Source organism: Syngnathus acus, chromosome 6 (genome assembly GCF_901709675.1).
Source record: "Syngnathus acus chromosome 6, fSynAcu1.2, whole genome shotgun sequence".
Lineage (NCBI taxonomy): Eukaryota > Metazoa > Chordata > Actinopteri > Syngnathiformes > Syngnathidae > Syngnathus > Syngnathus acus.
Window position 1 is genome coordinate 11547944 of NC_051092.1, and position 14636 is coordinate 11562579.

General features: G+C 41.1%; 1 protein-coding gene across 6 annotated transcripts in view; it reads right to left on the reverse strand.

Moving 5' to 3' along the window:
* Positions 1–14636, reverse strand: part of LOC119124303 (membrane-associated guanylate kinase, WW and PDZ domain-containing protein 2-like) — a 75266-nt gene that overhangs the window by 45638 nt on the left and 14992 nt on the right. For all 6 annotated transcript variants that reach the window (XM_037254079.1, XM_037254080.1, XM_037254078.1 and 3 more), the window contains exon 2: positions 12446–12562. In XM_037254079.1, coding sequence (XP_037109974.1) covers positions 12446–12562 — 117 coding nt within the window. The remainder of the gene's footprint in view (positions 1–12445; positions 12563–14636) is intronic.

A 14636-nucleotide genomic window follows, 5' to 3' on the forward strand; every position in this document is an offset into this window, starting at 1 on the left:
GGGGAGGAGGACATTCAAACTAAAACAGGTGGGAGCGTATGTGCCTGAATAAGATGGGACGCAGAAACAGAACAAGGAAATTCCATTTAGGAGTGAAGCCAAAAGAGCTGCCATACCAAAATAACTCAGCTAGGACGTCAGATTTGGGGCAGGACAAAGACCTTTACTGAATAATAGAGAGGGCCAGCTGAAGACCGAGAGTGCCATTGGTACAGCTCGCAGCGCCTCCCCCTCAATGCGAAAATGTTCACGCATGAGGAATGTTTGTATAATTAAGACAGGAAGCGAGAGGAATGGAGGAAGCTGTGATGAGCAAGAAGGGGGGATGCTAAAAATAGACTATCGATGGTCTGATTATCATAATAAAAGGTGGTCAGAAGATTCAGTTGCTTGGATATTTTCATAGCCGTGGACAAAATATTGATCTGTGACCTCGTGGCTAAACATGTGCTTCACAATTGAAAGGTCCCCATTTTGCATCTTCTTGTGTGAATTTTCTCCAAGTATTTTTCAATTTTGTCCCATACTCCAAAAACCTTCATGCTACGTTCACTCCAGACTAAATTTGTCCAAAAGGAGTGAGAGTGGGTGTGTATCTATATGTGTGCTTTTGGGGAGTGATCAAGTGGTTTAAAGGCTTCAAGAAGAAGATTATGAAGCTCATCAACCTGGATCGCATTTTAGAGCAGTGTTACACCCATAAAGCTTCCCAAGCTGGTGCTTGGCTGCAGCTGCGGACAGAAAAACGTCTTGCCAGGTGGCAACTGCGCAAAATTGCTGCAACATCAACTAGTGGCAATGGGCAAGCAAAAGATAAGCTTACAAAGACAAAGTTGGCAAAGGCCTCACATCTGTAAAAGCGAATAGTGTTTTATGACTGTTGGGACGTGCTGAATATTAACAGATGTTTCTTTAAATCATCAGATTTCAAAGTGCAGGCCTTCAATGAAAGCAGCATTTAATTGATTGGTCTGAGTAAAACGTCTTATACTCAACTTTGACTAGCAAGCCATGCCTGGAGCTATTTGCACATATTAGTAATCAGAATGTCTGGTGAATTTGATATATTTTATTTAAAGGTTTGATGCACAGTTGTGCGTTATATGGTATTTTTGTATTGGTGGAGATGCGGTAGTAGTGGCATTAAGAGTTTAATTAGGTTGGATATGTTCCAATGAAGGCCCGGGTATCTTAAGTGCCACTCGCCACTGACCATAGAAAATGAAATAAGTCATTATGATCCCATTCAAATAAAAGCTACCCAGGCCCGCCTGTTTCTTCAACCCTCGGCCAGCACAAGTGAAGTGTGACAGCAGAAGGAGCGATCAAATGCTCGAGGACGCACATTTCCACTCCAAAACCCTCTCGCCGCATGGCGGTGGATCATCAGGAGCGTCTGTTGTTACGTCAACACGCGACAACATGCCAACACGTCCATGTACTGGCAACGAGCTGGACAAATAAGTGGTAGAGCATTTCGACTGGATCCACAAAGAGACATTTTGTGCCACAAAATCTTACTCCAAGTCTAGTGGACAATAGACGTTGGTTTCGCAGAGCCAGCAAATTAAATTCTATTTCTTTTTTAGGATATCTAGCGTTACTGTTACTGCAACATGGTCTTTTCATTCCAGGAAGCTTTTGAAAAAAAAAAACCTAATAGCACGACTCCTCGTTTTTATAGATGTCATTTTATCCATAGACGTACAATCGCTGCTGGCTGGAGGTGTGATATTTGCTGCAAGTCTCTTTCTGCCTGCTGTGCCCTTCATCAATCAATTAATCAAACAACTTCTGGTGAGGTCGGAGTCATTCACATCAATGTGTTAAAGTCGGCAGCTTTCACTCAGGTGGCAGTGGAGAGGGCAGGGAGAGGGGTCGTAGTTCACAGGGGCCACCTATGGTCACTTCTCCAGTATAAAAGACACTGTGGGCATAAAGCCGAGAGCTAATAGCATATTTTTGTCATCAATGTGGAGCAACAGGGATCAATTTGTGATGCAAAGTTCTTCTAAAACGAAGTTCATTACACACAGTGATTTTAAACACCTTATAACTGATTTCTAAAATGTGAGGGAGCCATTGATTAACCAAGATTCCAAAATGCCAGCATTTAACTGTATGATCAATCCTCTGAAAAAAAGCTCAAAGCAAAAAATGAACTGAATCATTTGAAGTGAAGTAATTGGAAGTGTTAGTGGAAGACAAACACATCAGTGAGTTACAGAAAACAAATCCAGCGCTCATATAATTTTGGAGTGTATTTGCTCATCGTGCGTAACAATGCGTTTTATACTTGGGTTGGGTACACACATGAAAAACTATTTTGGAAGAGGCTAGCACCAATTGCCAAACTGTGACCTACTGTACTGCAGACTCGGGTGGAAATATCATTCACCCCACACAATATGATAACTCGGCATGATCTTTTAAGCACCTCAACAATCGAGCCTTTTCTGGAGAGGTGGGAGGGTTAACTCTTCAAACTGGGCTTGATGATCAGTATGTTTAAAGACGAGTGCAAAGTAGTCACACCAAAAAGGACACAGTCTCTTGTTTTACGGGCTGCTGGTAGAAAACGACTGAGTGGAGCTTATGAACATCTTTGCAGAGGACAGATAGTCATTAAAGTCTTTATGGAGATGCTGTGTTATCCAGTAAAAGACAAGAGCAAGTGAAGCAGCTTCTGTCAACACATATTATAGAATAAGTAGAAATATATAGCCTTGTCGCATTGGATTTCCTCGGCTCTAAAGATGCCGCTGCTTGGGATGAGTGCACAATGTTTGTGCTAAATGTGTATGACAAATGCACATACACTAATAAGTAAAGGAGATTCATTGCTTCGCTTGTCTGAATAGCCTGGTTTGCGTTTGAATTAAGACAGTCGTGCAGACTTATGACATATTATGACTTATGAGATCTATGTAAACATCCAGGTGATTTATCAACAACTTTTTAAAACTATTTCAATGGTCCTGCCTGTTTTATGTCTCTCCCTACTCCAACATACCTGATTCAAATGATCAGCTCATCAACAAGTTCTGTTTATTTCTTTGACAGTCTGTATTAAAAGCAAGATTTATATTACAGAGCAATTCTGTGTCCTCTGCTAAGTTAATGGTACTAAAAGTTAGGCACAGTGGAAAAATAATCTTGTTGCTGGAGGTAATCAAATGATAAAAATCAACCCAGAGAGATGGCCTTGATTTGCTCAATCGGTGCATGCAAAATATATTGGTTCAAAGCACTTGTATTCAGATTAAAAGCATACATAAAGAAACGTGGAGTGCATCTTTTTGTGTCTCAGGATGACATTGATCATAAACCCCCCGATTCCGGGATTTCCAGGTGAAGGAAATCGGCCCTGATAAGGCGAGAAGCTCCTTGATTAGTCAGCAGTGCTGACGCACGTAGACATTGGCATCGTGACGATGCACACGCATGTACGAAAAGCTAGTTGAGCATTTATTCAACCTTGACTTAACAAGGTTGTATAAATGCTCTACATAAATCTGATGCACTGTTTTTATTATTATTGTTGAATGTTTTTTGATCTGCACATACAAAGCACTTAGAGTGGCATCCATGTGTGGGTGTGGATGTTTTACCAAAACAAAAACCCATCAAAGATGACTTGGATGAGTCCTTTGATGCTACCCTATCCAGTCCCTAAATCCGATAAAATCGTCCTCATGGGTGACTTCAATTCCCAAATCGGCAATGATGCCAATCTGTGCGTGGAGATAATCGGAACTCGCAAAGCTGGGAAAGTAAACAGCATCAGCTAAAACTCATGTCACTGTGCTTTGAACACCAATTCCTCAACTTGTTTTTTCCCCCCTCAACCTCACGAACATCATCTTTCAGATGAAGAATACCAAACATTTTGGTTGCACACCTCAGTCAGTCCAAGCACTGGCACCTACTGAAATACAGTATATCGTCTGATGGCAGCAAAACGAAAACATTCGCAACAAGACTCTTAGATTCATCGGAATCACAGATTGATCGGAGACTAAATAAAACTGATATAATACTCGAGTATTGGACCAGGTACTTCGACTAATTGGAAAAAAATAGAAACCATTCGATGTGTAGTCATGGACGAAGAGCAGTTTTTCTCGTATCTCACCAGCAACATCTCACCCCTCAAGGTCATTGAGCAGTTCTGCTACCTTAGCAGTATCATGACGCTAACATGCTAGATCATAACATCCAGGGCTGAATAATGCCTCTGCCTTTGGTGAACTTTGCTCCCATTTGTTTGAAAATAACCTTCAAATCAAAACAAGCGCTGCTGTCTTTGTCAGAAAGCATCTCAACATTGCTTTATGGACTAGAAGCCTGGACAACCTACCACTGTCACCTTCATCTCCCGAAGGGCACCACGGAATTCGTACTCTCACCTGGCAGGGCCGTACAACGTACTGGCTTCAAGACATAACACAATGGGAAGTTTGGTGGGTTGACCAAATTGCCCAAACACTATCTCATTGACTCTCCAGCCAGGTGCCCTAAGGCCAAATCCTGTCAGCAAACAGAAAACCTATAGGACAGAAGCTGAGATGGATAAAAAAAAAGATGTGCAATGTCCATCTCAATGATTTGGAGTCAGCTGGACTGAATCGGCCTCATAGGTGCCAAAAAGGGGTTTTGCACCTGGAGGTTATTCACACCCAGAATCAGAGGGCTACATACCAGCAAAGACATCACGAAGTGGCACTGTCACCGGCAACAAAAACCACGAACCAAAATAGAAGCCTCCCGATCTTTGACTATGTTATAGCACCTAAGTGTGTTTGCTAGGGGAGGTGAGGGCAGATTTCAGCAAATGTCAGCGTTCAGCGAGAGTCACAAGAGTCAAACATAGCTGTTCATTAGTCTGATCTCGGAAAGAGCTCAGATATGAACGAGCACAACAACAACAACTCACAATTTCTGGTCCCTCAGCTACAGAGAGAAATAGAATATAACAAAGCAGCCATAAGTAATAACTGTGCCTTAAAGCGATGAATCCCAACCACTGTCCTGTGGCACAGGAAAAAACCCAATTTCCACAAATGTTTATTTATGTCTTTACTACAGATATTTATTTACTTGATTTAATGTGAAATTTAATTTAAGACAGCTGCGATAGGCTCGGCCATGTAGTGAGGATAAACATCTCGGACGATGAGTGAATGAATTAATTTTAATATAACATTTTTTTTAAACGTTAAGCTATCAGTTCTTCAAACGACACAGTTTTTGCATTTCTGCTTGAGTCAAAATAAGATCTGAAATAAACACACTTCACACATGTTGTAAATATGTCTATTTACGTATGAAGACCTGCCTAGTTCTTTAATCATTTACAACAAAATAAATATATTTGATAAATATACTTTTAAAAGAATAATTAACTTTAATTTGACATCCATTAAAGTGCTTAATGACTTAATAACTACGAGAAAATGGTGTTCCCGGATAGGGACTAATTAATATAGTGGAGTTGGGGTCCTGCCTACATTGGTTTATGTGATTGTAACTCTTTCACATTCCTCTATAATTACATTTGGCTTACTTTACATATCGTTCAGCTTGATGTTAGTTAGGCGTTAATTATTCAACGCAAATTCTAAGTGAATTATTAATGAAAGAATGCCAAGTATGCAATATAAAGTGTTTTATCTTTATGAATGGCATACGGAATTTTTCACGCAACTTCACATAATTATATTTTTACAAGACCTATTTTCTTAGGCAGGGGTGCCGGGAAGAAATGTATACACCCAAAAGATCAATTATGTTCAATATTCCATCATTCTAATAATTCCTGTTGCAGTTTTCTTTGGTACGCAAAGCACCAACAATGACACAGAGTGCCAGTCACTCTGCAGGGAGCACACAAGCACATCAAAGCGTGTCAGCCATCTTTAACGAGACTTTGCCAGCAGGCAAATCAACCCTTTAAGGAGACACTCCTTAAGGAATGACGTACATTTTTTCACACAGCCACACAAAGAGTGAACACACGTAGCACATTGTCTAGCACCCTTTTTCATTCATCAGCTCAGCCCATGAAAACGAAATACAGAAACAGATTAATCAATTCAGGAAAAGATACAAACGGTACAGTAACTTCGTTTTTCAAGGAAGGCGTCGTCACCCGCTTATTTTTATTTTTGCTTTGTTTGCAAACCAAAAATATGTCTTATGTGGAGATACGCCACCGCTTGAGGGAGATGCAAAAATAGAAGCAAGAGAAAAAAGAATAAGCAACTACAATCTTCAGGTACATTTTGAGATAATGTAAGTCAAGCCAATTGTTAAGTTAGCCAATTGTTTATCAAGTTGTTTTTAATATTAATGTTCCTCATCAAATAAAAGCCAACATGAGAAAATCTTTCTTGCAACTCTTTCTTGATAATGCATATTAATCAAAATCTACATCTCTTTTATCATGCTGTATTTCTTTATGCAATGCAAGGCTATTTTTCTTTATTCAAAAATGAAACAAAGTGTTCTTGTGGGGCTGGAACTGACTGATGATTTCAATTCATGTTAATGGTGCAAATTATTTACTTGACTTAGACTTAGACTCCACTTTATTCATCCCTTGAGATTGCTCCCTCAGGAAATTCTGGTTCCAGTAGCTTACACAGAAATAGTACAAAAGAGAACATTGCACATGAGTAACAAACAAACAAGAGAAAAATAAATAAAGCACATGGCAATACATAAAGTGTTGAGTAAGAAATAAATGACAATAATAATCATGAATAATAATCGTCAGGTAATAAATAAAGTGTTGAAGGTCAATTGTTAATTTTTCATTAAGTGCAGTAGCTTGTTCTTTTTACAGTCATTTAAAATGGATCGTTTTATAGACTTAGACTCATCTTCATTCATCCCTTAGGATTGCTCCCTCAGGAAACTCAGGTGCTAAGTACAATAGTACAAAAGAGAACATTGCACATGAGTAACAAACAAAGTGGAGGATAATAAATAAGAAACAAATAACTACAATAAGAAGGGCTGGTCAAACCTGTTAAAAAGACGTTCAATTCGTTTGCCCGCTCCATCGACCCTTCGACAGACCTGGACTTGATATAGCCCGTTATGGTTCTCACACCGTCCCAGATGCTCCTCATGCCATTGCCCCTCAGTTTCTGCTCCACCTTTCTCCCTTATGCATCTTTGGCCACGCTCACACAGTTAATTACCTCCCGCTACCTCCATGTCCTTGCTCCTGTAAGCAGCCTTCTTCCACCTTCCTCATCATTCCAATTCAACATCCAAACACTCAACATAAGAAATGCATGTCCGAAGCCCACTCACAGTCACTTGAAGAAACTAAAGACACCTTCAGGGATCGTGCTGAGAGGCAGTAATCACACAGAGGCACAAACGCAGACAGAGAAGGCGGAGAAATCTGTCGCTCTATCAGGAAATCATTCATCAGACACTGAGTGCCGTGTTGAGGGTTCACCCAAAAGGCCTTGCGTATAGACGACGGCTGCCCGTCTGTCTGGCTGCGCATTTTCTGTAGCACATTGTTGACCAAAGAGGGAAAACATTCTAATTCATGGACAGTGCTGTATGAGTGTGCTTCAGTTATGTGTGTACACATCACATAAAAGATGTTCAACAAATGTTTCAAACAACCAACATTTTGTAATGTGCTTGGCATTTTGCTTCAATTCAAAGGTTATTGTGCTGCTCCTTTCGATGTGAAAAATGTTGTGATGAGTACGCTCAAAAAGCGCTGCTGTTGGCCATGGCTCACGCTCGAACACTCACATGCAGGATAACTGATGTCACACAACAATGAACTTTTCTTTAGTAACGAGTACTGCACTGATGTACAGTACAGGTGCTACACATACAGTAGGGAAATGTTCCCTAATTGAAAAGTAGATGATTATAATAAAGCCAACGGTGACGTGGTTAAAGTTACTAAATGGAGAAAAGGAAATCGCATATTTTCGATGGTGGTGATTTTTTTTCTCTCACACTGTTTTAAGCGCAAGCACACTTTGTGTATTTCTACAGCTTGGCAATGCATATTGGAGGATTTAACATCTAAAGCTTGATATTTCCCTAAAGAATACGTATTGGCTTTACAAACCAGCTTCAATCAGTCGTGAGCAATGATTCTAATAATATTCTGGAGGCCGGCTTATGAGATATCACTGCAGATTTTTCCATGTTAAAAAAGTTGGTTTCGTGCAGTTTTAGGGATATACTACAGCACTGAACTGAAATTACTCTTTGGGGAGATTCTAACCACACTTAACAGTTAATTTGTTTTATAGCTTGGCGTAAATGTGCACATATCCTGTTTGAAAGGTTAATCGGACTACACAAAAATGTTAACATTTTGCTTCCCTTGTGATCATTCACTATGTGCTTGATCACTGACTGTCACTTATAGATTCTCTTGCGGCGTGTGGTTACGTGTGTGTGTGTGTGAGGGAGGTAGATTTTTTTTTTAAACCCACGTTAAGAGCTTGGTCACGGAACAAATTAAACTCGTAACTCAAGACAAGTCGACTGTGTTGTATTACTAACTATTGTGTCATTATCTTTTGTGCATACAGTAATTATTCATCCATTGTGTATTCAACCTACTGGGCTTTTTAGTCATGACAAACAACATATTAAACACACCATTCTGACACTATGTGTTTATACAAAGCTATTTGTGCTGCTTTGCAACTCCGCATGGGAACATATTGAAGCCATTTTGTAAACATGGACTTGAAAGCACTCTGCAGCACATTACTAACTGCATTAAAAATACCCTGTGAGCATCAGACGTTAAAGGTGTCGTTTCCCCCGCCTTGCGATCATCTCCTTTACTTGACAGCCTCTTTCAGCACTCAAGCCAGGTTACCAGGCAACATCTACATCTCCTCCATCACTTTCATCTCTTCCTCCTCCTCCTCTCCATGGGGAGGATTCCCTGTCAGCGCAGACTGCTGGGTGTCCAGTATGCGTTCAGATGAAAAGTGACAAGCTGCATGTATTTATATGCTATCTACGGAAGGGAAACGCACGACTCACTGTTGCAGCTATTTATAGACCTTTTACTGATTCCCCCACGCGTAGGCTGAGGGGAGATGGCTCTCCAGGGGAATGACTTAGAGGCTCCCTGGAATCTACCCCCATTGGCTACACATCCACCGTGTTTCTCCACACATCTGCGCTTTACTCATCACTCTATCGTGCTTCCTCGCTCATCCACCCGTACCGCCATTGCTTCTTGTACCATTCTCCCTCAAGACCCGATCACCGCTTACATTAAAAAAAAAAAAAAAGATCCTCTACTGACACAACTTTATGGAGCCATGGCACATATAGTGGTGCCTTGAAATTCATTCTGTGACTCCAAACGTTTGTATCGAAAATTTAAAAAAAAGATAACATATATTGTTATACTGTGTGTTTTTTACACGTTTAACATTGTATGTTTTGAAAATATACCATCATAAAACATTACCATTAAGTTAATATTTTGCTGCAATAGTGCATCATGATGAATTAATTGCAGCTCTTTTCAGTGTGTGCTAATTGGCCATTAGGATGCAGTATGATAATCATGCAGACAAACAAAGAAGAGTTCCCCAACTACTCGAAGTGACTCAGAAAGCTGCAGTAATATCCCTTGGAATTCGCAATACATGACTGTGAGCATTGTCTACATGTTTGGATGCACCATTTGTGTTCAAATATCTGTTGCTAACAGATCACCGCAACTATCAATGCTATTCATCAACCCATCTATGTGGGGTTAGAGTGTTTTGCATAGTCTGTTAGCATTTGGCCTGAAATTATTATTATTATTATTAGTAGTAGTAGTAGTAGGAGTGATCACACCAACATTAACAATTCATTGCTTGATTAAAGAAAACTACATTCTGTAGTTTGTATTTTGTAACAAAAACAAAATGGCATTTGACATAGAATGATCAAGTATTTGAAGGCTTAACTTTTACCGACAAAAGCAAGTGTTTTCCACTTAACAGCATAGAGGGATAACTAGTTTTCAGTTTGCAACAATGCATTATGCACAGAGCCAATCGTGCACAAAAACCGACGCGCTGGTCCATGCAAAGACTGTTAGTGCACCCAAGAGACAGTAGTACGTAAACAGAGGAAAGTTTTCTACAAACATTTTGTGCACCGATTGTTTATAAACAGAATAGATTGTAACTTGAGGTTTATGTGTTTACTGCAGGATTTAAGTGTTGGATGTGTGCATTTTCTCTCTACTATATATGAATTGCTGCTTGCAGTATAGAGTACAATAAAATGTTCAAGCCAACAATGAGTTGTATATTAACAATGAAGCTGTTGATGCCTGAATGCGAGCCTTGCAGCAGTTTGACTTTCAGACATACACGCGCACAGATACAATTCCTCCCACGTCCTTCAGCGTGACAGCATGTTATGATGCAGAATGGCGTCTGCTCATCAAGCTGACAGACGCATACTGACAGCACAGTGGTCAGAGCAGTGGCGACTCGGGCAGGAAAAACGGATTTTCACAATCGCTCCCAAGCAAAACGACAAAGCGGCCCGCAGGCCATCGCCGTATCCACACCTTTGCATGTGAAGGTAGAGCAGCACGCTCAACAAACAGCACACATTATGCAGCGACACAAGAAGGTCTACTTATCTGTCATCCATTTTCTATAAATATTTTCATCATGTTTGTAAACAACAGGCGGTATAGGGTATTACCGGGTAGCATAAAGTGATTGACTATTGTGAATTGACGGCCCATCCCTCAGTGAGAAACAAAATACAGTCTAATTAATTAATTATGAAGGCAACATACGTATATTACAGGATATCTTGGTAATATGTAAATGCTGAGTGGCTTGATGAAAAAATGGAGTAGGCCATACGTAGGTGGCCCCCCCGCTGCCTCTGCAAAAGGTCATGCGGCAGAACAAGTGTGACATGGCATGTTTAAGAAGCCAGTTAAATATTCAGCATGTGAATCAAAGTAAGGCACAGGATGCCTGTGAACTAATCTTCCATTACACTGTATGGGCTTTGACAAATGATCGGCATTTAATTACGGGGGTGTCACAACTGTACCCGCACATCACACAGAGGAGTCTTTCCACAGCCAGACGTGGCTTTTATTTAATTGAAAAGTGGCGTATGAGCCAAGGTTCAATGGGTTGGAGAGCAAGGAAAAGGCTTAAAGGTGTGGACAAAATGGACGACCAAAGCAAAAGCTACGTAACGAACAAGATGCTTGTTTTTTTGGTTCATTCGCCCAGTTTCTACATTGGCAATCTTCATTTTGCACGCCAGCATTCACACTCCTTTTCCATTGAGCCTTTTTGCATAAATTATAGATTTTTTTCCCCATCTTATAATAGCCCATTTTCTTCATTTTATGACTTTCATAATCCAATGCAAAATTACCCAACAACAAAAATTTGAAGCTCTAAATTAAAAACACTGCGGTTTATCTTTCATTACTAGAAGGCTTTCAATCAAAACACTTGCAAATTGAGAATATGGTCGACTTAACAAGAAGACAACAATCAAATCCATTATGCAACCCAATCAAAATATGCAGAAGAGAACGTCCGCATTGAGCATGTTTGCACGCCGGCAATCACACTCCTTCTCCATCAAGCCTTTATGCATGCACAACATGATCTCATGGCACATTAAATGGGAATATAACGGGTTTAGTCGTCTGCAGAGTCATGCCAGGCGGGGACCTGTTTCAGCCTTGAAACTGATTCACAAGCTGCTGTGCGCTGACAGCAATGACATTGCCCTCCAAAAAGGTGCAGGGAGAAAGCGCAAAGAAAAAAAAAGGTCGACAATGCAATGTAGCCTTGAGGCATTGTGTGTGTGTTAACGTAAAAGACCCATTAGGATCATGGTACCAACCAAGTGATGTTTTCAGTGTGCTAAGTGTGTGCTAAGCGTGTGTTAAGCGTGTTGTGTGTGTGTGTGTGTGTGTGTGTGTGTGTGTGTGTGTGTGTGTGTGTGTGTGTGTGTGTGTGTGTGTGTGTGTGTGTGTGTGTGTGTGTGTGCGTGTGTGTGTGCATGTGTATATGTGTGTTAGCTGACGGGGGGTTGGGGCGGCAATGCAACAGAAGCCTCCAGACAAGAGGCTGGAGCATCCATGCAACCGTGGTTGCCGTGGAAACCTCAGGCTGAAAGCCCAGCAGCCGGACGATAGCAAAGGAAGGAGCGCTACGCGGCGAGAGACTGATAGAAAAGAGCCTGTGTGTTATGTGAAAAAATGGAAGAAGGCGCACAACACATCCTGAGGGCAGCAAGCAGGGAAACTCAATCGGAGAAAAAGAAATGATATGGGCAGGTGGGGTAGGGGTGATCTATCTAAGTGAGCGATAAAAAGGTCATAAAAGAGACAATTGCACAAATGCATGCTGAGAGGAGGTGGAGGAGGGAGACTCACAGGGAACGGTGCGTAGGTACAGGTTGTCTCGAATGATCTGCTGGTGGTCGTGGTCCACGGAGCCTTTGGAGAAGCGAAGGTTGAGGTAGTGCCGCAAGTCCTTGTCAACAACCCCCCCTGTGAACAAAAGAAAAGCTGAGAAGGCTTGCGAGTGGCCCCATGGCTCATCATATGCATACAGCCGACAAATCTACAATTTAAACATGCACAATGGGCATGGTCCGCTATCCAATTCTGATGAGATTAAATTCAACATTTCCAAACCTTCCAACCTTTTCCAAAATCTTCTTCAGCCCTCCAAAGCTAATCGTGACATCATGCAAACAAGTTGGCTACAAGTAGTCCACAAAAGTACATAACTGGACTTGACTAAGGTACATGCTAAGGTTTTATCAGAATTGTGTGCTTGCTATAAGACCACGGTTCAATCAAGTTAAAAGCTTCAGACACCAAAGACAAAACAACAAAGGCTGCCGCACACACTCACAATCACGCACACAAATACACTGACACATCATGGCAATTGTGTAAACTTGCCATCCCTTGGGGAAGTGCAAAGTCAGCAGTTCCAATGACAAAGGCCCCGTAGAGGACAGAACACCCTGAAAAAGATGACACCTAGCTTATGGAATCAATGGACAGAAAGCATGGACTAAGTCAAGTGTCCTGCTTTCGAATGATTGACAAAAGTCGCAACTGTCAATGAATCAATCAGGGTTACTGAGATCCCCTGCGATCAATCTTATCAGTGCCGTTTGGTGGAAATAATCAAATTTCGTGACTGTGCAAATGTATGACTTGGAGCAGCTGAAAGAAGATTAGTGTTTCCATAAAAAGACATTTTTTTGTTTGCTACATTAAACTTGTAAGGTTTTGCTCTGAACCTCTTAATTATGATTTTTTTTCTTCTCAGAATGAAAAAAAGTATTTTTTTTCCCCTGAAAAACCCTGACCATTTCCCCTCATATTCTTCTTGTGGAAAATGACGATTAATACTCTTTAAATAAAAACATGATTTTTTTTTTTTTATTAGTGCTAAGCCTATTTGTGAATGACTATTGTTCAAACTCCATTTTCTCTAGCGCTTATTCTGTACGGGGTCACGGGGAGCTGGGGCCTATCCCTTCTGACTTTGATTGAAAGACAGACTACGCCCTGGATTGGTCGCCAGGCAGTCGCAGGGCACCTATAGCCATTCACGCTCAGCTGCAAAACTACGACTTTATGACACAATCTAGCTGGATACATTTCTTGTGAAAAAACACCATTTACACTTGATAGATGGAAAGATGAGACGTGCCAACCCTTTTCCCCATATGCAGTCAATCATCCGTGATGAGTTCCTCCTGCCGCCATCCCCAAAGTAGCACCAGGAGGAGACAGAGTCAGAAGAACCTCGGCGGCCTCGCCATCACCTCCATGAGCCACAGGGTCACATGGCATGCGTTTACAAACATGTCTCCTCATTCATGCATACCCGAGCGACCTCCCCGCCACATCGAGTTGACGGCGGCGTGGCTAACGGCCAGCGCAGATTAACGCTGCGATTAACTCTCGTCCGGCGACATGTGGCTTTACCGCGCAGTGGAATCTCACAAGGAAGTCTTCATTGAAGACCAAACAATTGGGGTCTATCATTTTTTCATCCATTTCTACGTCTTATCCTCATTGACATATAGACCATGGACAGATAATGCGGACAGCCTGTTAATATTTGCTAAAGTTTAAACTACGATGCCACGAACCACACATTTGCAGGAGGTATCAATGACAATCGAGCTAAATTTGTTTGGGTTTCTATTTGTCTGGTGCTGTTAGTCATTTTGGTCATTACTATTACCAAAACTGATTTTATTGGGGATTTTTTGTGCCTTAGTTGGTGTTCAAACGAACCAGATTGTATTTGTCCCACCCTTTGACCCAATTTGATGTTATCATTTCAAATTGGCCAACTCAATATGCAACACAACGCCCTTCTAAATTACACGCAATCAAACTTTGCGTCTATACTTTCGGATTATGTCCTGGTGAAGGGATAATGAAGTGGTAGCCATCTTGAAAAAACGATTTGGCTGCCAGAAAATATGAAATTTTACAAGCTTTTTCGTCTATGAGTGCATGGATGATTATACTGGAGACCAATTATCGCAAACCCTTGAGTTCAGTTATTGACGCCAAAGGTGGCACAAAT